The 23,749-nt window shown below is 48.4% G+C and overlaps 1 protein-coding gene across 6 annotated transcripts in view; it reads left to right on the forward strand.

The window, feature by feature from the left end:
- The window catches only part of LOC115154825 (pro-neuregulin-2, membrane-bound isoform), a 114,005-nt gene that overhangs the window by 75,399 nt on the left and 14,857 nt on the right, over positions 1-23,749 (forward strand). For 5 of the 6 annotated variants that reach the window (XM_029701449.1, XM_029701452.1, XM_029701448.1 and 2 more), the window contains exon 4: positions 19,438-19,558. In XM_029701449.1, coding sequence (XP_029557309.1) covers positions 19,438-19,558 — 121 coding nt within the window. Of the gene's footprint in view, positions 1-19,437; positions 19,559-23,298; positions 23,376-23,749 lie in introns of all 6 variants that reach the window. The other variant, XM_029701450.1, reaches the window with a different exon arrangement.

The raw sequence follows: 23,749 nt of genomic DNA on the forward strand, positions 1-23,749 counted from the left end.
GTGGCTGGGAAAAACTCCCTAGGAAAAACTCCTGAGAAAGGCCAAAAACCTAGGAAGAAACCTAGAGAGGAACCAGGCTATGAGGGGTGGCCAGTCCTCTTCTGGCTGTGCCGGGTGGATATTATAACAGAACATGGTCAAGATGTTAAAATGTTCGTAAATGACCAGCATGGTCAAATAATAATAATCATAGTAGTTGTCGAGGGTGCAACAAGCACGTCCGGTGAACAGGTCAGGGTTCCGTAGCCGCAGGCAGAACAGTTGAAACTGGAGCAGCAGCATGGCCAGGTGGACTGGGGACAGCAAGGAGTCATCATGCCAGGTAGTCCTGAGGCATGGTCCTAGGGCTCAGGTCCTCCCAGAGAAAGAAAGAGAGAAAGAGAGAATTAGAGAGAGCATATTTACATTCACACAGGACACCGGATAAGACAAGAGAATACTCCAGATGTAACAGACTGACCCTAGCCCCCCGACACATAAACTACTGCAGCATAAATACTGGAGGCTGAGACAGGAGGGCTCAGAAGACACTGTGGCCCCATCCGATGATACCCCCGGACAGGGCCAAACAGGCAGGATATAACCCCACCCACTTTGCCAAAGCACAGCCCCCACACCACTAGAGGGATATCTACAACCACCAACTTACCGTCCGAAGACAAGGCCGAGTATAGCCCACAAAGATCTCCGCCACGGCACAACCCAAGGGGGGGGGCGCCAACCCAGACAGGAAGACCACGTCAGTGGCTCAACCTACTCAAGTGACGCACCCCTCCCATGGACGGCATGGAAGAACACCAGTAAGTCAGTGACTCAGCCCCTGTAAAAGGGTTAGAGGCAGAGAATCCCAGTGGGAGGAGGGGAACCGACAAGGCAGAGACAGCAAGGGCGGTTCGTTGCTCCAGCCTTTCCGTTCACCTTCACACTCCTGGGCCAGACTATACTTAATCATAGGACCTACTGAAGAGAGAAGTCTTCAGTAAAGACTTAAAGGTTGAGACTGAGTCTGCGTCTCTCATATGGGTAGGCAGACCATTCCATAAAAATGGAGCTCTATAGGAGAAAGCCCTACCTCCAGCCGTTTGCTTAGAAATTCTAGGGACAATTAGGAGGCCTGCGTCTTGTGACCGTAGCGTACGTGTAGGTATGTACGGCAGGACCAAATCGGAAAGATAGGTAGGAGCAAGCCAATGTAATGCTTTGTAGGTTAGCAGTAAAACCTTGAAATCAGCCCTTGCCTTAACAGGAAGCCAGTGTAGGGAGGCTAGCACTGGAGTAATATGATCAAATTTTTTGGTTCTAGTCAGGATTCTAGCAGCCGTATTTAGCACTAACTGAAGTTTGTTTAGTGCTTTATCCGGGTAGCCGGAAAGTAGAGCATTGCAGTAGTCGAGCCTAGAAGTAACAAAAGCATGGATTAATTTTTCTGCGTCATTTTTGGACAGAAAGTTTCTGATTTTTGCAATGTTACGTAGATGGAAAAAAGCTGTCCTTGAAGCAGTCTTGATATGTTCTTCAAAAGAGAGATCAGGGTCCAGAGTAACGCCGAGGTCCTTCACAGTTTTATTTGAGACGACTGTACAACCATCCAGATTAATTGTCAGATTCAACAGAAGATCTCTTGTGCTCTTACAAAACCTGTTTTCCTTTTTAGCCTTCTCTCTCTCTTGTATTTTATCATTCTCTTTCTTTCCCTGTATTAAACGTCCTGACATGTCCTTCTAATATAGGCTACAGGAAACATAGTATATTTAAACTAGATAAACCACCCCTTTCTCGCCCTCCTTTTTCTGGGTTGTAAAAAAAACCAGACACCTCACTCCCCGTGACATCACAAACGACCAGATTAACTGGGCTCAAATGACGCTCCAAATCTTTTTGGGATGTTCGCCGCAACCGTGGCTGAATGTGAAGTACCTGTAAGCCAATCGATAGGCATTGATTGGTGTGGGCGAGCGGCGGTGGCCATGTCAGAGTAGAGCGGGCCCTCACTCAGGGAGATTCATGCCAAGCCCTCTGTATTTACAGTCCACTGGAGAAGACCCTGACAGGGGCCCTCAATCACCACAAATGGATCCACTTCACTTAAGCACAACCTAACAAGAAGTTGACTGCTTTGTTATTTCAATCACTGGTTTGGTGGTTTTATAGATTTCCCTGTGTGTGTGTGTGTGTGTGTGTGTGTGTGTGTGTGTGTGTGTGTGTGTGTGGTGACATTCCCAGAGAGTTGGCCATTGAGAGACCTGTGTGCCCTCTGACCTCTTGCTACTCTGATCAGGCCCAGTGTGTCTGTTCAATGTGTGTTGCACTATGGTCGGTAAAGGTGTTTCTGGTCACAAGGAACAGATTTACCATTCCACTGCCTAATGCTCAGGACTGTTGCCTTTTGTAGTTTGCCTGCCACAGCTGTCCCCCTACCCCCACCTTTGTTTCCTCATGCCTGCCTCTGTCTCTTGCTGCTGGTGGTCTCGCCCCAGAGGTATTCATCACTTCATTACGTCTGCCGGGGCTGGTGGATGATTCGTTCCCGGGTCTTGTTTTCTGTATCTGCAGAGAGAGGGAAGTCCTGATGGGAGCTACAGTATGTTATGCTGCTGGTGAGTGGACACCAATGGGGTTGAGTTGCAGGGCTGTGTGACTGTAGCCCCTTGAGTGTGACTGGGGCTGGTGCTGAGGTTAGGACTAGAGCTGGGGCTGGAGCCAAGGTTAGGAGGACTGGAGCTGGGGTTAGGACTAGAGCTGGGGCTGGAGCCAAGGTTAGGAGGACTGGAGCTGGGGTTAGGACTAGAGCTGGGGCTGGAGCCAAGGTTAGGAGGACTGGAGCTGGGGTTAGGACTAGAGCTGGGGCTGGAGCCAAGGTTGGGAGGACTGGAGCTGGGGTTAGGACTAGAGCTGGGGTTAGGACTAGAGCTGGGGTTAGGACTAGAGCTGGGGCTGGAGCCAAGGTTAGGACTAGAGCTGGGGTTAGGACTGGAGCTGGTGCTGAGGTTAGGACTAGAGCTGGGGCTGGAGCCCAGGTTAGGTGGACTGGAGCTGGGGTTAGGACTAGAGCTGGGGCTGGAGCTGGGGTTAGGACTAGAGCTGGGGCTGGAGCCAAGGTTAGGAGGACTGGAGCTGGGGTTAGGACTAGAGCTGGGGCTGGAGCCAAGGTTAGGAGGACTGGAGCTGGGGTTAGGACTAGAGCTGGGGCTGGAGCCAAGGTTAGGAGGACTGGAGCTGGGGTTAGGACTAGAGCTGGGGCTGGAGCCAAGGTTAGGAGGACTGGAGCTGGGGTTAGGACTAGAGCTGGGGCTGGGGTTAGGACTAGAGCTGGGGTTAGGACTAGAGCTGGGGCTGGAGCCAAGGTTAGGACTAGAGCTGGGGTTAGGACTGGAGCTGGGACTGGTGCTGAGGTTAGGACTAGAGCTGGGGCTGGAGCCCAGGTTAGGTGGACTGGAGCTGGGGTTAGGACTAGAGCTGGGGCTGGAGCTGGGGTTAGGACTAGAGCTGGGGTTAGGACTAGAGCTGGGGCTGGAGCCAAGGTTAGGAGGACTGGAGCTGCGGTTAGGACTAGAGCTGGGGCTGGAGCCCAGGTTAGGTGGACTGGAGCTTGGGTTAGGACTAGAGCTGGGGCTGGAGCTGGGGTTAGGACTAGAGCTGGGGTTAGGACTAGAGCTGGGGCTGGAGCCAAGGTTAGGACTAGAGCTGGGGTTAGGACTGGAGCTGGGACTGGTGCTGAGGTTAGGACTAGAGCTGCAGCTGGGGTTAGGACTAGAGCTGGGACTGGAGCTGGGGTTAGGACTAGAGCTGGGGCTGGAGCTGGGGATAGGACTAGAGCTGGGGTTAGGACTAGAGCTGGGGTTAGGACTAGAGCTGGGGTTAGGACTAGAGCTGGGGCTGGAGCCAAGGTTAGGAGGACTGGAGCTGGAGTTAGGACTAGAGCTGGGGCTGGGGCTGGGGTTAGGACTAGAGCTGGGGTTAGGACTAGAGCTGGGGCTGGAGCCAAGGTTAGGACTAGAGCTGGGGTTAGGACTGGGGCTGGAGCTGGGGTTAGGACTAGAGCTGGGGCTGGAGCTGGGGTTAGGACTAGAGCTGGGGCTGGAGCTGGGGTTAGGACTAGAGCTGGGACTGGAGCTGGGGTTAGGACTAGAGCTGGGACTGGAGCTGGGGTTAGGACTAGAACTGGGACTGGAGCTGGGGTTAGGACTAGAGCTGGGGCTGGAGCCAAGGTTAGGAGGACTGGAGCTGGGGTTAGGACTAGAGCTGGGGCTGGAGCCAAGGTTAGGAGGACTGGAGCTGGGGTTAGGACTAGAGCTGGGGCTGGAGCCAAGGTTAGGAGGACTGGAGCTGGGGTTAGGACTAGAGCTGGGGCTGGAGCCCAGGTTAGGTGGACTGGAGCTGCAGCTGGGGTTAGGACTAGAGCTGGGACTGGAGCTGGGGTTAGGACTAGAGCTGGGACTGGAGCTGGGGTTAGGACTAGAGCTGGGGCTGGAGCTGGGGTTAGGACTAGAGCTGGGGTTAGGACTAGAGCTGGGGCTGGAGCCAAGGTTAGAAGGACTGGAGCTGGGGTTAGGACTAGAGCTGGGACTTGAGCTGGGGTTAGGACTAGAGCTGGGACTGGAGCTGGGGTTAGGACTAGAGCTGGGACTGGAGCTGGGGTTAGGACTAGAGCTGGAGCTGGGGCCCAGGTTAGGTGGACTGGAGCTGGGGTTAGGACTAGAGCTGGTGTTAGGACTAGAGCTGGTGTTAGGACTAGAGCTGGGACTGGAGCTGGGGTTAGGACTAGAGCTGGAGCTGGGGCCCAGGTTAGGTGGACTGGAGCTGGGGTTAGGACTAGAGCTGGGGCTGGAGCCAAGGTTAGGAGGACTGGAGCTGGGGTTAGGACTAGAGCTGGGGCTGGAGCCCTGGTTAGGTGGACTGGAGCTGCAGCTGGGGTTAGGACTAGAGCTGGGACTGGAGCTGGGGTTAGGACTAGAGCTGGGACTGGAGCTGGGGTTAGGACTAGAGCTGGGGCTGGAGCTGGGGTTAGGACTAGAGCTGGGGTTAGGACTAGAGCTGGGGTTAGGACTAGAGCTGGGGCTGGAGCCAAGGTTAGAAGGACTGGAGCTGGGGTTAGGACTAGAGCTGGGACTTGAGCTGGGGTTAGGACTAGAGCTGGGACTGGAGCTGGGGTTAGGACTAGAGCTGGGACTGGAGCTGGGGTTAGGACTAGAGCTGGAGCTGGGGCCCAGGTTAGGTGGACTGGAGCTGGGGTTAGGACTAGAGCTGGTGTTAGGACTAGAGCTGGTGTTAGGACTAGAGCTGGGGCTGGAGCCCAGGTTAGGTGGACTGGAGCTGGGGATAGGACTAGAGCTGGGACTAGAGCCCAGGTTAGGTGGACTGGAGCTGGGGATAGGACTAGAGCTGGGACTAGAACCCAGGTTAGGTGGACTGGAGCTGGGGATAGGACTAGAGCTGGGACTTGAGCTGGGGTTAGGACTAGAGCTGGGACTGGAGCTGGGGTTAGGACTAGAGCTGGGACTGGAGCTGGGGTTAGGACTAGAGCTGGAGCTGGGGCCCAGGTTAGGTGGACTGGAGCTGGGGTTAGGACTAGAGCTGGTGTTAGGACTAGAGCTGGTGTTAGGACTAGAGCTGGGAATGGAGCTGGGGTTAGGACTAGAGCTGGAGCTGGGGCCCAGGTTAGGTGGACTGGAGCTGGGGTTAGGACTAGAGCTGGGGTTAGGACTAGAGCTGGGGCTGGAGCCAAGGTTAGGAGGACTGGAGCTGGGGTTAGGACTAGAGCTGGGGCTGGAGCCCAGGTTAGGTGGACTGGAGCTGCAGCTGGGGTTAGGACTAGAGCTGGGACTGGAGCTGGGGTTAGGACTAGAGCTGGGACTGGAGCTGGGGTTAGGACTAGAGCTGGGGCTGGAGCTGGGGTTAGGACTAGAGCTGGGGTTAGGACTAGAGCTGGGGTTAGGACTAGAGCTGGGGCTGGAGCCAAGGTTAGAAGGACTGGAGCTGGGGTTAGGACTAGAGCTGGGACTTGAGCTGGGGTTAGGACTAGAGCTGGGACTGGAGCTGGGGTTAGGACTAGAGCTGGGACTGGAGCTGGGGTTAGGACTAGAGCTGGAGCTGGGGCCCAGGTTAGGTGGACTGGAGCTGGGGTTAGGACTAGAGCTGGTGTTAGGACTAGAGCTGGTGTTAGGACTAGAGCTGGGAATGGAGCTGGGGTTAGGACTAGAGCTGGAGCTGGGGCCCAGGTTAGGTGGACTGGAGCTGGGGTTAGGACTAGAGCTGGGGTTAGGACTAGAGCTGGGGCTGGAGCCAAGGTTAGGAGGACTGGAGCTGGGGTTAGGACTAGAGCTGGGGCTGGAGCCCAGGTTAGGTGGACTGGAGCTGCAGCTGGGGTTAGGACTAGAGCTGGGACTGGAGCTGGGGTTAGGACTAGAGCTGGGACTGGAGCTGGGGTTAGGACTAGAGCTGGGGCTGGAGCTGGGGTTAGGACTAGAGCTGGGGTTAGGACTAGAGCTGGGGCTGGAGCCAAGGTTAGAAGGACTGGAGCTGGGGTTAGGACTAGAGCTGGGACTTGAGCTGGGGTTAGGACTAGAGCTGGGAATGGAGCTGGGGTTAGGACTAGAGCTGGAGCTGGGGCCCAGGTTAGGTGGACTGGAGCTGGGGTTAGGACTAGAGCTGGGGTTAGGACTAGAGCTGGGGCTGGAGCCAAGGTTAGGAGGACTGGAGCTGGGGTTAGGACTAGAGCTGGGGCTGGAGCCCAGGTTAGGTGGACTGGAGCTGCAGCTGGGGTTAGGACTAGAGCTGGGACTGGAGCTGGGGTTAGGACTAGAGCTGGGACTGGAGCTGGGGTTAGGACTAGAGCTGGGGCTGGAGCTGGGGTTAGGACTAGAGCTGGGGTTAGGACTAGAGCTGGGGTTAGGACTAGAGCTGGGGCTGGAGCCAAGGTTAGAAGGACTGGAGCTGGGGTTAGGACTAGAGCTGGGACTTGAGCTGGGGTTAGGACTAGAGCTGGGACTGGAGCTGGGGTTAGGACTAGAGCTGGGACTGGAGCTGGGGTTAGGACTAGAGCTGGAGCTGGGGCCCAGGTTAGGTGGACTGGAGCTGGGGTTAGGACTAGAGCTGGTGTTAGGACTAGAGCTGGTGTTAGGACTAGAGCTGGGAATGGAGCTGGGGTTAGGACTAGAGCTGGAGCTGGGGCCCAGGTTAGGTGGACTGGAGCTGGGGTTAGGACTAGAGCTGGGGTTAGGACTAGAGCTGGGGCTGGAGCCAAGGTTAGGAGGACTGGAGCTGGGGTTAGGACTAGAGCTGGGGCTGGAGCCCAGGTTAGGTGGACTGGAGCTGCAGCTGGGGTTAGGACTAGAGCTGGGACTGGAGCTGGGGTTAGGACTAGAGCTGGGACTGGAGCTGGGGTTAGGACTAGAGCTGGGGCTGGAGCTGGGGTTAGGACTAGAGCTGGGGTTAGGACTAGAGCTGGGGCTGGAGCCAAGGTTAGAAGGACTGGAGCTGGGGTTAGGACTAGAGCTGGGACTTGAGCTGGGGTTAGGACTAGAGCTGGGACTGGAGCTGGGGTTAGGACTAGAGCTGGGACTGGAGCTGGGGTTAGGACTAGAGCTGGAGCTGGGGCCCAGGTTAGGTGGACTGGAGCTGGGGTTAGGACTAGAGCTGGTGTTAGGACTAGAGCTGGTGTTAGGACTAGAGCTGGGGCTGGAGCCCAGGTTAGGTGGACTGGAGCTGGGGATAGGACTAGAGCTGGGACTAGAACCCAGGTTAGGTGGACTGGAGCTGGGGATAGGACTAGAGCTGGGACTAGAACCCAGGTTAGGTGGACTGGAGCTGGGGATAGGACTAGAGCTGGGACTAGAGCCCAGGTTAGGTGGACTGGAGCTGGGGATAGGACTAGAGCTGGGACTAGAGCCCAGGTTAGGTGGACTGGAGCTGGGGATAGGACTAGAGCTGGGACTAGAGCCCAGGTTAGGTGGACTGGAGCTGGGGATAGGACTAGAGCTGGGACTAGAGCCCAGGTTAGGTGGACTGGAGCTGGGGATAGGACTAGAGCTGGGACTAGAGCCCAGGTTAGGTGGACTGGAGCTGGGGATAGGACTAGAGCTGGGACTAGAGCCCAGGTTAGGTGGAATGGAGCTGAGGTTGGGGCTGGAGCCCAGGTTAGGAGGACTGGGGGCCCAGGTTAGGGCATAACTTCTAGAAGGTTGATCAACGGTGTTGCAAGCAAATAGGCTTATTGTTTGGGGAAAATGGGACGCGTTTAATGGACTTCTAATAATGGCTAATAAAAACATTCAAACATAGGCCTAATGATAAAACCGATGGATTTGCCAGAGCAGCATGTCATCTAATATGTTTAGTTTACTCATCAACTAGGTGGCTACCATTTATTAATCGCTCATTCAATAGCCAAGCATGCTCGAAAGTTAGACGCTTGAACAGTGTTTCCTCCGACACATTGGTGCGGCTGGCTCCCGGGTTAAGCTGGCGGGTGTTAAGGAGAGCGGCTAGGCGGGTCATGTTTCGGAGGACGCATGACTCCACCTTCGCCTCTCCCGAGCCCGTTGGGCAGTTGCAGCGATGAGACAAGATCGAAATTGGGGAGAATAGAGGGGTAAAATATACACACACAAAAAACACAGTCATGTATTGATAAACAAAATATTGAACAACAGTTAAAAAAGTGTGGGCAGTAGCATTTACTTTTAAATTGTTCAAAAGGACAATGAATCTTGCAGAATGCTCGGCCAGTGTTTGGCACTAGCTAGGTGGCTTGCATTTTTAGTTTGGAAAGGTCACTGCAGCGTTCTGCCCACATCTCTACAGAAATGTGATCAAATTTGCCATTGCGCTTTCTTTAAGGAACTATCATGGCCCAGTTAAAACCATAAAACAAATGTATGGTTACCATAAAAGGTGATGGAGGGCATTTTTGTTACCATAAAAGGTGATGGAGGGCATTTTTGTTACCATAAAAGGTGATGGAGGGCATTTTTGTTAGCATAAAAGGTGATGGAGGGCATTTTTGTTAGCATAAAAGGTGATGGAGGGCATTTTTGTTAGCATAAATGGTGATGGAGGGCATTTTTGTTACCATAAAAGGTGATGGAGGGCATTTTTGTTACCATAAAAGGTGATAGAGGGCATTTTTGTTACCATAAATGGTGATGGAGGGCGTTTTCCATCCGGGGTTGTCGCTCTTTCAAGACCGCACAAATTATAATATGTCTCTGATTTATCAATAAAAACATATATGTTGCAAATCCTATAATCTCCACATACGCCAGAATTTAGTACGAAAAGTACTCATAGTTGATAACTGAGGCCCCTGGTGCTTGGTCTGCTGGGATCTGGTTGGGGCTGGAGTAGGAGCTGGAGTTGTCACGGTGCTCCTGGGCTGGGTCAGGTTGCTTTGGCCTCTCTGAGCTCAGTGACTCCCTCCACTGTTAGTTTGTCCTCTGGCCATGGAGTGGACCAGCACCATCTGCTACCACGCAGCAGTGCTCTGATGTCCAATTTCATGGCCGCCAGGGTGCGTGGGCAGTGCGCGTATTTGGGAGGGACGGAGGACTGAGGCATGGGCGAGGTGTGATCCAGAGCGGAGGAAGCACGAAGGGGATACTTTCTCATGGGGATTCCAGTGGATCTAACAGAGATGGGAGTATTTTGAATCTGGTTCAGGGTTGTAAAGCCTGCTGCTCTACCACTGTTACCAGGGCAAGCTGCTGTGGGAGGGGACAGTGCATTGAACAGGCAATGGGACGGATTTCTGTGTGTATCCAATCCCTGTGCTGCTGTCTGTTGGTGAGGAGGGGGCTGAGGGTGGCACCAGGTTGGGTTCCCCGGCTGGGCTCTGGGGCCGGAAGGGTCCTCCTCTTGCTTCTTCCCACCCTCCTCCTTCTCATCCTGGGCCTGGGTGCCTGTCTCCTGCTGCTGCACCGGGTGCTAGCTCAGGGTTCCACATCCACATGCTCCAAAACCCCCGGTGGCCTGGATCTGAGGAGGGTGAGGAAGAGGAGAGTTATCCACTGCCATACACTACAGATACACCAAACAGAGCAGGGACGGCAGGTGGGACCGCAAACGGGGCCCCTGGGTCCTCCTGAAAGTAGGACACTCGGGACCATCCCTCTCCGCTGCAGGCCCTTTGCTCCAGCCAACACCAGGCCTGACTATACCCATTCTGCTGCACACCCAACCTGCCCTGCTGCCTGACAGTGCCAGCACCCAGCCCCTCCTCCTCCTTCTCAGTATGTTCACTTTGCTTGTTTACATGACTGGCTGTTGTGCAATCGCATGCTGTGGCGTTCTTTGATTTCCCCTTAATGCAGAGATGACTGTAGCAGGCAAGACCAGGCATATCAGCTATGCGGTTGAGAAAGGGCAATAAGAGGCAAGAATATAAATGAAAACATGATGAGAGGGGAGATTAGGATAAAGTTCAGAACGGACTCCATTTTGTACATTTGAAACACTCCGTCTCTCTCTATCCAGCTGGATGGCCCTTGAAATAATGATGGTCACTTTCCTCTTGAAACAGGCTTTTAGTGAATTATCATTAGTAATATTCTGTTTATGTGTCTCTCAAATTCTTGGTAGAGATAATGTTCTGTTCTGGCCCTTTGCCTAAACAATGATCGAGTTCCCCTCAGGCTGTTGATGGTGGTGGAGCAGTCTCGTTGAACTCGGTTCAACTTGTGAAATGTACGAAGACCCACACGATAGATACTGGCCTTGTTTGTTTGTGTGTGTGTGGGAGGTGGGAGGGGGCCGGTGGTTGGTTAGCGCGCTATTTTGTGTTTGCGGTGTTGGCGTAAGAGATTTTTGATTCGTCAGTGCCGCTGTTTGTTGGAGCGCGTGGTCTTGCTGAGCTTCGCAGCTCCGATATTCCAACAGAGTACAACAGTTAAACACTTTTTTTTAGAACCGCTGCCTTGAGACAAAGAAGATGGAGCTCATCTACTGTCCCTCAACCTTACCCACTTAACACAAACACACGCGCTCTCAACACACGTCAGACGAGCGCCGAACTGGCAACCCGTCATATTATCATTGAGATGTGAAGCCGGGGTGCCCTGTGGTGTAAGACAACCATTGCTACCAAAATGATCTTGTGAACTACTCTTTTTTTTAAATATATATATATATATATATATTTATATTTATATATTTTTTTATCAGCAGCTACCATAATATGTATTAATTTATCTTCCCTTAATTAATGTACCCATGCACAGTGAGGACTGAAATGGAGAGACTGCTCGAATCCCTCTGGGATGGGGGGGGGAAACAGGGATGTTACACATAATGGAAACCACACCGATGCAGGAAGAATGCATGCAGTAAAAATTGACCCCTAGCAAAGTGATAAGAGGATCCCAGTCCCAGCTGTAACAAGAGACATGTCTGAAATTCCCAGCCAGGACTGGGGAGGGGGTTTATGTAGGGCTTTCTACTCTGCTGCTGGTATATAGACTTGACTAGCTCTAAAATATGTCAGGGTTTTTGGAGATGCATTTGTCAGTTGACGCTTGGGGCTTGCACTTTTGGACCTTTTTCCTCTTACCAATCATGTTCTTTCCCCCGACCTGGACTTGGTTCATTCCAGTTAAGATGTAGGCTATGATGACTACCGGTGACTTATCTGACCTGGGTCCCACCTAAACTAGACATCTGGAGTCTTTTCCTAGTGTTTTAAGGTTTTGGTTGTCTCGCCATGCTGTGTTCAGAGGCAGAAACATGTTTGTCCTTAGCTGCTTATTCCGTCTTTTTAATAGCTCTCTTCCCTGAAACATAACTGGATTACTTCATGCTTTTCACGGAGAAGAGTAATGACCAGAGCCTTATGGAATCTGCTGCGGAGAACATTTAATTACAGTTATTGTCTGCGTCGTAGTATTGATTCTTGCTTTGCAGCAGACTTTGCAGTTGGGAATCATTTCCATACAGTATCTTTTAATTTTTTTTAAACATTTTTACACGAGACAATTTCTGGGTTGGTAAAATTCAGATTCCTCCACTGACTCTGTGTGGCCCTAGTGATGAGGACCCTGTCGATGTACTGAATATACTGTAATCACTCCCAATTGTTGAGAGTTGCCGAACAGGGCTAGCCTCCGGAAGAGAGGAGAAGAAGAAAAGAGAAACCACAGCGGAACAGGGACATCTCCTTTCATTTTTACAGCTTTTCTTTAGAACCCAATAGAGAGCGCGGAAAGACAGACATGTTTATGAAGGTTTCCAGATGGCCCCTTTTGCACCCCCCAGTCGTTCTTTTCAGTTCTCTAGCCATGAAGGATTAATCAAACTCCGCGGTGAAGCCTGTTGGCCAAACCACTGGGCTCGAGCTAACACTGTGGAAAATCCAGTCGGCACAAGACCTGGGGAAGAAGAAACCTGAGGTTAGTAGACCAGGTAAACTGACCTAGCCCTCCGGGAATGAGAGCACCTCATCGTACCCAGTCTTAGACAGGGGAACAGGCCTTGACTTGGAGGATCAGGACCAGGATGTTCCTCTGCTGAAGGGAGAACTAATGTGGCCAGGGGTTGACTTACTCAGCCACATGGCTACAAAACATGAGAAACCAGGCACATGTGAATGGAGTTGCTCCCTGATTGGTAAACTGCCACAGGCCCTAACGGCTCCAAGGCCAGTGGACACCATTCTGACCCAGCCATGGTTCTGTGAGACGGGAAATACTGACCCAACAATATGGGCATGTTGTACAGAGAGGGAACAATCCCTATTTCTAGACCCCTCAAACTCAACTCTGGACCTGGAAGCCAGTTCCACTGTATGTGTTCATTGTTCCCTTCTAATCAGGGACTGATTTAGACCTGGGACATCAGGTGCGTGCAATTAATGATCAGGTAGAAACAGAAAACGGCAGGCTCCGGACCTCAAAGGGTAAGAGTTGAATACCCCTGCACTAGACGCTGTGATCAGGATGAAGCGTCTCATTTGTCGCCCATTTATAGCAGCCCCATTCCTGGACTGCCTCCTGGGGATAAATGCACATAAAAGCACTGTCAGTGTCTTCTGCTATAAAGACGACAGCACGCAAGAGGCAAAGAGAGAGAGAGGGGAGAGATCTTACAATCCAAACTTCCTTAGGTAATGAGAAAATAGTTTTTTTCCCATTTCCTTATGTGTTTTGTAGGAAAATAGTGTGGTCCACGTTCTCCCTGTCTTCATCATCAGTTGGCATTGAAGAGAATGCTACTTTATTTAGATGCATGAGAAGCAGTTGGTTTTCTCTGTACACTGAGCTGTCTGAGCTCAACATTCCCTCTCAGACAGTCGGCTGTGAATACCATGCTGCCTCAGCAGGTATTCACAGTACAGTCGACGAGCTCAGGAAAACATGTCAGAATTCTGGTTGTATGGATAGTGGGTTGGTACAATATTCTACCCTGCACCAGTCAGGACTGGTAGGTTGTCTGTAGCGGTCAGAACAGGAACAGACCTGGTCTCAGCCTCACCATACTGTTACTGAGCTATAACCATCAGACCTTTCAGAGACCTAAAGGCACCTTGAACATTTTTCTAAAATAACACCCAGATTTAGTATTGATTCCGGTTCCTTTGCCCTGAAGCTACTGAATGGTTCTATTGAAAAGCTGAATTGCAAGATCACTGGATTTAAAACCCCCAAAATGATGATATTGTCAGACATGTTGATATACTGTATAAACGATACAGTGCCTTCAGAAAGTATTCATACCCCTTGACTTTTACCACATTTTGTTGTTACAGCCTGAATTTAAAATATATTAAATTTAGAATTGGAAGTGGAATTATGTTTTTTTATTAATAACAAATGAAAAGCTGAAATGTCTTGAATCAATAAGTATTCAACCCCTTTGTTATGACAAGCCTAAATAAGTTCAGGAGTAAAAATATTCTTAACAAGTCACATGATAAGTTGCATGGACTCCCTCTGTGTGCAATAATAGTGTTTAACATGATTTTTGAATGACTACCTCATCTCTGTACCCCACACATACAGTTATCTGTAAGGTCCCTCAATCGAGTAGTGAATTTCAAACACATTTTCAACCACAAAGACCTGGGAGGTTTTCCAACACCTCACAAAGAAGGGCGCCTATTGGTAGATGGGTAAACAAAAAATAACCGACGTTGAATATCCCTTTGAGCATGGATGGTGTATCAATCCATCCAGTCACTACAAAGATGCATAACTCAGTTGCCGTACAGGAAGGAAACCGCTTAGGGATTTCACCACGGGGCCAATGGTGGCTTTAAAACACTTAGTTTTCTCCTATCACAGCTATTAAACTCTGAGGATGGATCAACAACATTGTAGTTACTCCACAATACTAACTTAAATGACAAAGTGAAAAGGACGCCTGTACAGAACAAAAAATATTCCAAAAACATTCATCCTGTTTGCATTAAGGCACTAAAGTAAAACTGCAAAATAAAAATAGCAAAGAAATTAACTTCATGCCCTGAATATAAAGCGTTATGTTTGAGGCAAATCCAACACAACACATCACTTAGCACCACTCTTCATATTTTCAAGTTATGGGTATGCTTGTCATCGGCAAGGACTAGGGAGATTTGTAGGATAAAAATAAACGGAATAGAGCTAAGCACAGGCAAAATCATTTGAGGAATAACCTGGTTCAGTCTGCTTTCCACCAGACACTGGGAGATACATTTCAGCAGGACAATAACCTACAAAACAAGGCCAAATCTACACTGGAGTTGCTTACCAAGAAGACATTGAATATTCCTGAGTGGCCGAGTTAGTTTTGACTTAAATCTACTTGAAAATCTATGTCAAGACCTGAAAAGGAAGACTTTTTTTTCTCCATGCCGTGTGAAATGAGCTCTCTTTCTTCACTGATTATCAAAGGCACCGAAATCACCTACAATCCAACAACCCAACATTGCGACTAATAAAAAATCCCATTGGTATTTAGAAGGGTTAGTAATGAAGAATGGAGCGCTCCTGGATGACAGGAGGACGTTAACAGTGTGGAAGTATTACTTAACTGTCTACATTGATCGTCACAGGTAGACAAGGACATATTTGGTGTTCTACACTAATTCAGTCCGACGCTGAATTTATTCCACAAACGCAGTATGGTGCAGAATGCACACACTGTCTGCTTCGTTATAGTCACTTCTCTGAACAGCACGGTTTTTGTAACTATACAAAACAGCTAGCTATTTGTCAGAATAAACGTTTTCTCGTAAATCACGGATCCTCCCTCAGAAGAGTCTGTCTAATTCAGCCATTTTTATGTCAATATCAATTCATTTCTGGATAACAGTTGAAGTACCTTACTGTGATTTTGTTTTCAATTAAAATGGTCAAATAATAAAAAGCTTCTTAACTAAATGCAATTTCTCAATTTTGCTAGGACTGTCTGGGAGTAGTCAGAGAGGCGCCTGCTTGGAGGGATGTTTAACCTGAAAACGATCAGAAAGGAGGGCAAACTCTTTATTGGTCTTTTAACTTTAAAAAACCCACGCAGCCAAACAAGCTGACATTTCTGGCAGTCTTTTCCAACAGCTCTTACACTAAACGGGCGTTAACATCATTTTCACAATCTCACAGTATTATTCCAAACTCATCGTGTGGAAATGTATATAAAACACAAGACAAATGAAGCTTTTGACCGCACTGGGCCTTTAAGTCAACAAGGAAATAAGAGTATCATTTGATAAAACAGATGAGGGAGCGTGTGAGAGAGCGATTTAAAACGAAGCTGTCTTTAAAGAGACAAGTGCTTTCGCCCACTTGCGACAATGAAGTTTAATATGCAGTGGTTAACCCACGTCATTAGTTCCCCTCACAGATAAACAAGTAGTAGAGCCTGGATACTGTAAACTCTCTCCTTTCTGGCACGGTGGGAGCAACTCCACTCCTGACAGACAGCACTATACACGCTCTGCTACAGCTGGACCTGGGCCAACGGGCGCCTCTCCATGTATGAATTGAGCGAGCTGTGAGAACACTATTATTAGCAAAGTGTACAGTGCTTTTGTTCTAGGATGTTTTCTTCCGATTCCCTGCCATCTCATGCAATGGATAGTGAGTGAGTTAACTGGAGAGTTGAGGGGCTGGGGGGGGGGGATCTGGGTACAGGTACAATTTGTCCTTCGCACAATCTGTTATTGTATGATTTGCTGCAACAGGTTTCTGCAATGCTTTGTGCACCTTCGGAGAACCTATTTGCAAAGCTTTGTGCACTTTCAGAGAAAAAGCATTCCTGTTGAGCTGGTGGATTTTTTTTCTTTCACCCATTTATTGAAAACAGTTCTTGCAAATATGTGTCCTTTGCTTTAGAATAGGTTGCATGTGCTGTCCAACAGAACATGTGCAGCGTATTCAGGGCTAAGTTCAAATGGACGTTTAGTTGACCACAGATGTGCAACGGCCTTGTTCATCACACGCCGATCACACCAATCACAGGTCAGGTTAGCAGCAATGTCTTTCTTTCTCTCCGTCTCTTTCTTTCTCATCCTCTACCTATGTATGCCAATAGTGATAATTGAAATCAATAGCTGGAATGAATGAGGTCAATGTGTGGACGGCACCGTGACGAAAGGTGATGCAGCAGTGTTTTGTGTTTGTTCGTTCGTGCGTGCATGTCTGGTGTGTGTGTGTTGTGTAATATTGTTTTCACCATGGCCACCACAGCACCAACTGAATTTACTACGTATCAAGTTACTGCAAGCAGGAATTGAATTTGGGTAGGTCGTTTGATAAGTGAATTGAGTTAGCATTGCAAGTATACCAATGTACTGTTCTACGAAACCCGTTACTAGCCTACGGATATTGTTCCACTCGCTTTGTCTAGGGGTTGGATGCACATATGCCCAGGAGACAGCAATTTACCGAGTTAAGGGCTTACCGAGCGTAAACCTCTTGGCCGGCCAGTCCAAGTGGATTATTATTTCTTCAGATGGTGATGAAACATAAATATGTACAAAAAGGAAAAATGACAAAGGCATGCCCAAGCTAAAAACTCAAAAACAAACTAAACTAAACCAGCAGCCTCACGACTTGCCAGCTGGGACGCTGACTGACGATCACCTGATGTGCTTATCAACCAGGCTCAGCACCCAGGATAAGGTTGCTGCTGCCCTCTGGGTGGACGGAGTGTGGACGTGTAATCTAGATAGCATGTTTGTCTATGTCTGAACACTAACCTTGCCCCCCATATCATAACAACACTGTATGTACGGAAGTAGGCTACACATTCACGAGTATGTATTTGTCATTCAACCTCCAATTTGGCAAACACAAACATGTTGTCACACCCCAGCAAGGTACGGGTTGAAATCTAGCCAGTGTAGAGGCTACATCCTAACGTTTGACAGAGGAGTCCTCCCTCTTCTCCTTGCCCAGTCCTGCCACTCCTCAGGCCTCATCCCAAAAACCTCTTAGCACTATTTACATAACAGTGGAGGATTAGTCGGCATGACATTTAGGCCATTTCATTCCAAAGATCTGAATCAAGGGATAAACAGGGACTCCTACGCTCTTCAGGAGGAAATATTTATCTTTGCACATAGAGCGTCTTGAGTCAGTGTCAACACTACTGAAGAGACACAATGCGATTCTTGGAAGGAAAGATGTGACCGTTTTATGTGGAGGATGAGTGATTGAATGAGAAGTGAGTGTTTGTCTTGTGTATAAAATCACTCACAAAAGAGCAACTGGTTGACCTGTTCAGAAACGCCATCTGGAGTGGAAAGTTCCTGCACCTGTCTCTATGCGCTGCCTACATTACAAGTATACAGTACCAGCCAAAAGTTTGGACACAGCTACTCATTCAAGGGTTTTTCTTTCTTTACTATTTTCTACATTGCAGAATAATAGTGAAGACATCAACACTATGAAATAACACGTATAGAATCATGCAGTAACCAAAGAAAGTGTTAAACAAATCTAAATGTATTTTATTTTTGAGATTATTCAAAGTAGCCACCCTTTTCCTTGATGATGGCTTTACACACTCTTGGCATTCTCTCAACCAGGTTCATGAGGTAGTCACCTGGAATGCATTTCAATTAACAGGTGTGATTTGTTAAAAGTACATTTGTGGAATTTCTTTCCTTCTTAATGTGTTTGAGCCAAGAAGATAGTCCTATTTGGTAGAAGACCAAGTCCATATTATGGCAAGAACAGCTCAAATAAGCAAAGAGAGAAAACAGTCCATCATAACTTTAAGACATGAAGGTCAGTCAATCTGGAAAATGTCAAGAACTTTGAAAGTTTCTTCAAGTGCAGTTGCAAAAACTATGATGAAACTGGCTCTCATGAGGACCACCCTAGGAAAGGAAGACCCAGAGTTACCTCTGCTGCAGAGGACAAGTTCATTAGTTAACTGCACCTCAGATTACAGCCCAAATAAATGCTTCACAGAGTTCAAGTAACAGACACATCTCAACATCAACTGTTCAGAGGAGACTGTGAATCAGGCCTTCATGGTCGAATTGCTGCAAAGAAACCACTACTAAAGGACACCAATAAGAAGAGACTTGCTTGGGCCAAGAAACACAATGAACATTAGACCGGTGGAAATCTGTGAATCCAAATTTGAGATTTTTGGTTCCAACCACTGTGTTTTTGTGATACACAGAGTAGGTGAACAGATGATCTCTGCATCTGTGGTTCCCACAGTGAAGCATGGAGGAGGTGGTGTGGGGGTGCTTTGCTGGTGGCACTGTCTGTGATTTATTTATAATTCATTGCACACTTAACCAGCATGGCTACCACAGCGATAAACCATCCCATCTGGTTTGCGCTTAGTGGGACTATCATTTGTTTTTCAACAAAACAATGACCCAAAACAGACCTCCAGTGTAAGGGCTATTTGACCAAGATTGAGAGTGATGGAGTGCTGCATCAGATGACCTGGCCTCCACAATCACACAACCTCAACCCAACTGAGATGGTTTGGGATGAGTTGGACCCCAGAGTGAAGAAAAAGCAGCCAACAAGTGCTCAGCATATGGGGGAACTCTTTCAAGACTGTTGGAAAAGCGTTCCTCATGAAGCCGGTTAAGAGAATGCCAAGACTGTGCAAAGCTGTCATCAAGGCAAAGGGTGGCTATTTTGAAGAATCTAAAATGTAAAATATATTTTCATTTTATTTGTTTAACACTTTTTTGGGGGGTTACTGCATGATTCCATGTGTTATTTCATAGTTTATGTCTACAATATTATTCTACAATGTAGAAAATAGTAAAAATAAAGAAAAACCCTTAAAACCTTTTGACTGTTAGTGTATATTGTAGCATGTTCCGTACTGTGTTTCTACTCTTCTACCTAAGTCCCCCGAATGGAGCTGTCTTAGTTTCAAGTATTATTTAATTGACAGAATATACATTGTACTCTACTCCAGTAACAGAGCTCTAACTGCCTATAGTACTCTTATGTCTGTGTTGCTAACATGTCGCTCTTTCTTCCTCGACAGTAACCACCACACTATCGCCAGGCTCAGGCCACGCCAGAAGATGCAACGACACCGAGAAGGATTACTGCGTGAACGGCGGCGACTGTTACTTTATACATGGTATCAATCAGCTCTCCTGCAAGTGAGTCCTCGCCGCTATTTCTGGATTCGTCCCCGTGCAACATTTTGAGGATATTTTGAACTCTACTTGGACACTTGTCTTTTGTTTTTCAGCCGCTGTCTCCTTTTGCTCTTGTAATGACAGATCAATTGCAGGATCAAGACTCCGGTCATGTCAAGTGATTTCTAACCCTCTTCTCCAGCATAGCAGAGCCCTTTTCTCTATCCCCTTCGTATGGTTGTAATCTCCCTCTATCCCCCCCATCCATCTTCCTCTTAGTCCACCTTCCAGCCCCCTCTCTCTTACAGGAGGCCCGGCATAGCTGAGGATTACAGGACGGCATTGCCAGTATGTGCAGATGTCTATTGTAAGGGTTTGTGTCTCTTTCATGTATACTTTGGTTGCTGATAAGGAGGCTAGATTGTGGTCTGCTCGTCGTTCTCAGCCCACGTTTAGCGTGCGGGAGCCTCGCACATGAAAAGGCCTTTTATAAATGTCATGATTCACTGGTAGTGTAAGGAACAAATATTTACACCAGTCGGAGGCCTCTAGCGAGCTAAATGGGACCGTTGCTTACATCACAAGACCTTTTGAAAAGATGTACAACATTGGTTTTAAATCAAGTGCGCTAAGGACATTTTTTGTTTTTGGAAGAGAAATGTTTTTCTCTTGATTGTGAACGTGGCCACGGTGAGCTGATTTACCTTTTTCTAGGGATCAGATTCTGATTCGCGTGTGTACCGGATGTACTAGCTATATGCTAGCGTGTTGAGTTGCCTTTGACCTGTGTAGGTGGGCAGAAGCTGTAGTATAACAGCATATGCAAGAATGTACACGGAGTACATGCCTTTTTGTACACTGGGTGTCGTCTTTGCAGCAGTCTCGGGAACGAGTGAGTGTTTACGACACGGTCATCCTGCATAGCAACAGTTTGCGTCGGTATTCCAGCCTGTGCCAGGGAAAGAGGTGGGGGGGGGGGGGCTGTTGTGTTCTACAGCTCTATAATTACGTTATCACATCCTATTATAGTGAGCTTTGGTCCGTTTATGTAAATAGCACATATGCTTCCACGTTGGTCTACGGTGAAGAATGGTGTGGAGGTCCACTGGCCAGCCATTGTGTGTGTTCAGCTGGCCCCAGGAACGCTGTTCGGCAAGCAGTGCTGCGTGGCTGCAACAGCCATTCAATAAGCTGTGTACAAATTGGAGGGAGCAATAATTCAATTGCAGCAGCTAACTCACTCACGGTCGAGGCACGGGTCCAGAAAAGTTGAATAATGCAGGGGAGGCCTACAGGGAATTGTTGCCCCCAAAGCCATCTCATTCAATATAGGCCAGGCTTCAGCCAGTATTACTCACCATCTGAACAAGTCCAGCCGACAGCTGGCCCTATTTTTATGCCCTTCACGATGAAGTATAAAGTTCTTTTAGAGGGAAGGAAAACTTTAACGAATGACCCTGAAGGTGATTATTTCCCTGACATGTAGCGCCGGATTTCATAATACACAATATCAGCCGCATCAGCAATGTCTGCTCGATAAGGGTTCCTGCAAGTCGGGGACAGAAAGACAGACATGAACAGTGAACGGCATGAATCAGGATGGAGTACACCAGCTCTGTTATGCTCTGCACTATAGGTTGGAGGTACTGTACATGGGACACTCAACAGGCCATTAGTCTTCATGAAGGATAAGGGACTCGCTAAGGAGAACACTCATCAGATAGCTGACTGCTAACTGCCTTTGGGTTCAATACTGTGCCTTTAGTCTAAGGGGTTTGTTTTGCCTAAATGCTAGTCGGCTAGGTGTATGGGTTTTCTTGGTTTATGTTGACAAAAGATATTTAATCCTGTTTAAACACTCAAACCGATATTGATTTGTTTCAATATGTGCTCGATCAGTGGGTTCTTTTGAGGCCAGATTTCAACATTTTGCTAATGTTTACAGTGACAGAGCATTGTTCTTTGTCATTTCTCCAGAAGCCTTTGTTGTGTGTTCCCCAGGTTAACATATCACTCAGCACGAGTAATTTGGCATGGAATAGCATAATACTCCTGGGAGGCATTTTATAAATCTCATAAATCATGAGGAATTGCCTCTGCTGGATTGGCGGTCCCGTTGGTGGAGAGAGAGTGTGAAATGCTGGCACCGCTCAATGAACTGCACATCCTGATTTGATGAGAGCGAGGGAGAGGGAGGCAGAGGAGACAAAAGAAGAAGAAGAATAGAATGATGGTGAGAGGGGCCGCTGCAGCGTTTTGATTAAGTGGACAGGTGTCCCCATAAATATGGTTGTGGTGGTTCAAGAGCAAACGCAACGGAGCTTTCCAACATGAGTCGTGACAATGTAACTCTGTGAGTCAACTGTCTTGACCAAATGAAATGCACTCCTCCGAACCAGACAGGTAGAAATTGGAAGGAATGTCATGGCCAATATATGCGGTTGCTATAAGATGGAGTGCGGAGGCCGGGAGACTTCTGCATTTTTTAAAATGTTTTTCTTAATAAAGTTCAAAATATGTAACAGACTGATTGCTCTTCTACACGTGACCCAAGTCAAAAGATGGAGGGTTCTTTGCAACCCCATGTGAAGAAGGAAGAGGTCAAGAGGGTAGAAAGAGAGAAAGCGAGGGGGATGGTGTGATTAGAGGGGGTTGTTTTCGTCCCTATGGGTTGGCACCCCCCCTACCTCCCCATGGGGCACTTGAGCTCACATGTAAGTTGTATACTTGAAATGTTTTTGGTTTGTTTCCTCAATTGTTTTTCCCTGCTGTATACATGTATGTTTATTATATATGTATATCTGTGTGTGTGCATTTCTAGAGATTATGGGCTGGGCATCCTGAAAATCCATGACCCTATAATAAAATCATATAGGCCCCACCCCTCTTGCACTCTCCATCAGGGCAACATTGTTTCCATGACCTCTGACCTGTCAGTTAAAGCCTGTCTGCAGCATGGGTGGGGGGGGAAACTGGCGCCATAATATCCACAACATTTGATCTATTCAGAGAGAGGGAGTGGAAGAGAGACTGGGAGGGACAAAATGGAATGCTTCTGTATTTTGAACAGTGTACCCTCCTACTCACTCTGCCTAGCCATGTTTTACTCTGGTTGTTTTATAAAGTGCCGTCCAATGCAGAGGCACAGTTTTGTTATTAAAGTGATGGTTAGCTCCAGAATCCGGATGTTTTCAGCACTTCAAGAGTTGTCTAACGTTGAGATTGAGTTCATGTGCTACAGTGTCCGTTGTTCGATCCAGCTATATGCCTCAATCTCAATTTTTCTATTTCGATGCTTCCAAGTTCCTGGTTATTTACCAACAGATGCCGTTGGGTACTACTGCTGCAGTTTGTTTGCTAAGAGCTGGCGGAGTGGAAATGTTCCCGCAAGTGTTCATTTGTTTGAACTCATGACACTATTGATTGTTCAAGGATCCAGCTAAACTAGGATGCTAGAGAGAACCATTGAACAAGGACGTCCTGGTCAACCGCCTTCTGTTCAGCAGGAGACATTCCACCCTAGTTGAGCAACACCGATTTGCTAACCCAATTCATTTACTAAGCAAGTAAACCAAAAACCTAGCAATGTTTTTGCAATGTCTAGCACGCTGAAGCAGGGACGCAGGTAGAAGAACGTTTCTGCCCCACCATAATATTGCATATTGTAATATAACCTCTATCAAGGTCTTCACCAGTAACGTGTATACAGAGTTCACTGCTGTGTTTTCAATATGACGTTGTACCTCTCCTCCTCCCCCCAGATGTCCGGATGGATACTTCGGCCCGCGGTGCTTGCAGACTGAGCCGTTACGATTGCGCATGCCCAATCCTTACAAAAGTATGTTCACATGACACCCACAGCTGAGAACAGAGCCACGGTTGTCACTGGGTTACCTCTATAGTCCTCCTCCTTCCTTCTCCACCACCTCCTCCTCCTCCTCCCTCTCAGGTCAACCAAAGCCGTGGGTGGTGTGCGGCACAATGGTGTCACCAGTGGGATCCCTCTGCTTCTACTGTCCGTGGTGTTGCTGTGGTTCTAATTCGGTGTTTTTCTGCTTCTCTCTTTGTCTCTCTCGCTCTCTCTCTCTCGTTCTCCCTTCACCTCCTCCCTGTCTCTTGTGCATATCCTCTCCTCTCGATACCCCCCCCCCACCCGTGCTCTCTCTTTCACTCCCTCCTCCCTTCCTCCCTCTCTTTTTGTGGTTTTGTTTC

Source organism: Salmo trutta, chromosome 19 (assembly GCF_901001165.1).
Source record: "Salmo trutta chromosome 19, fSalTru1.1, whole genome shotgun sequence".
NCBI classification, from domain to species: Eukaryota; Metazoa; Chordata; class Actinopteri; order Salmoniformes; family Salmonidae; genus Salmo; species Salmo trutta.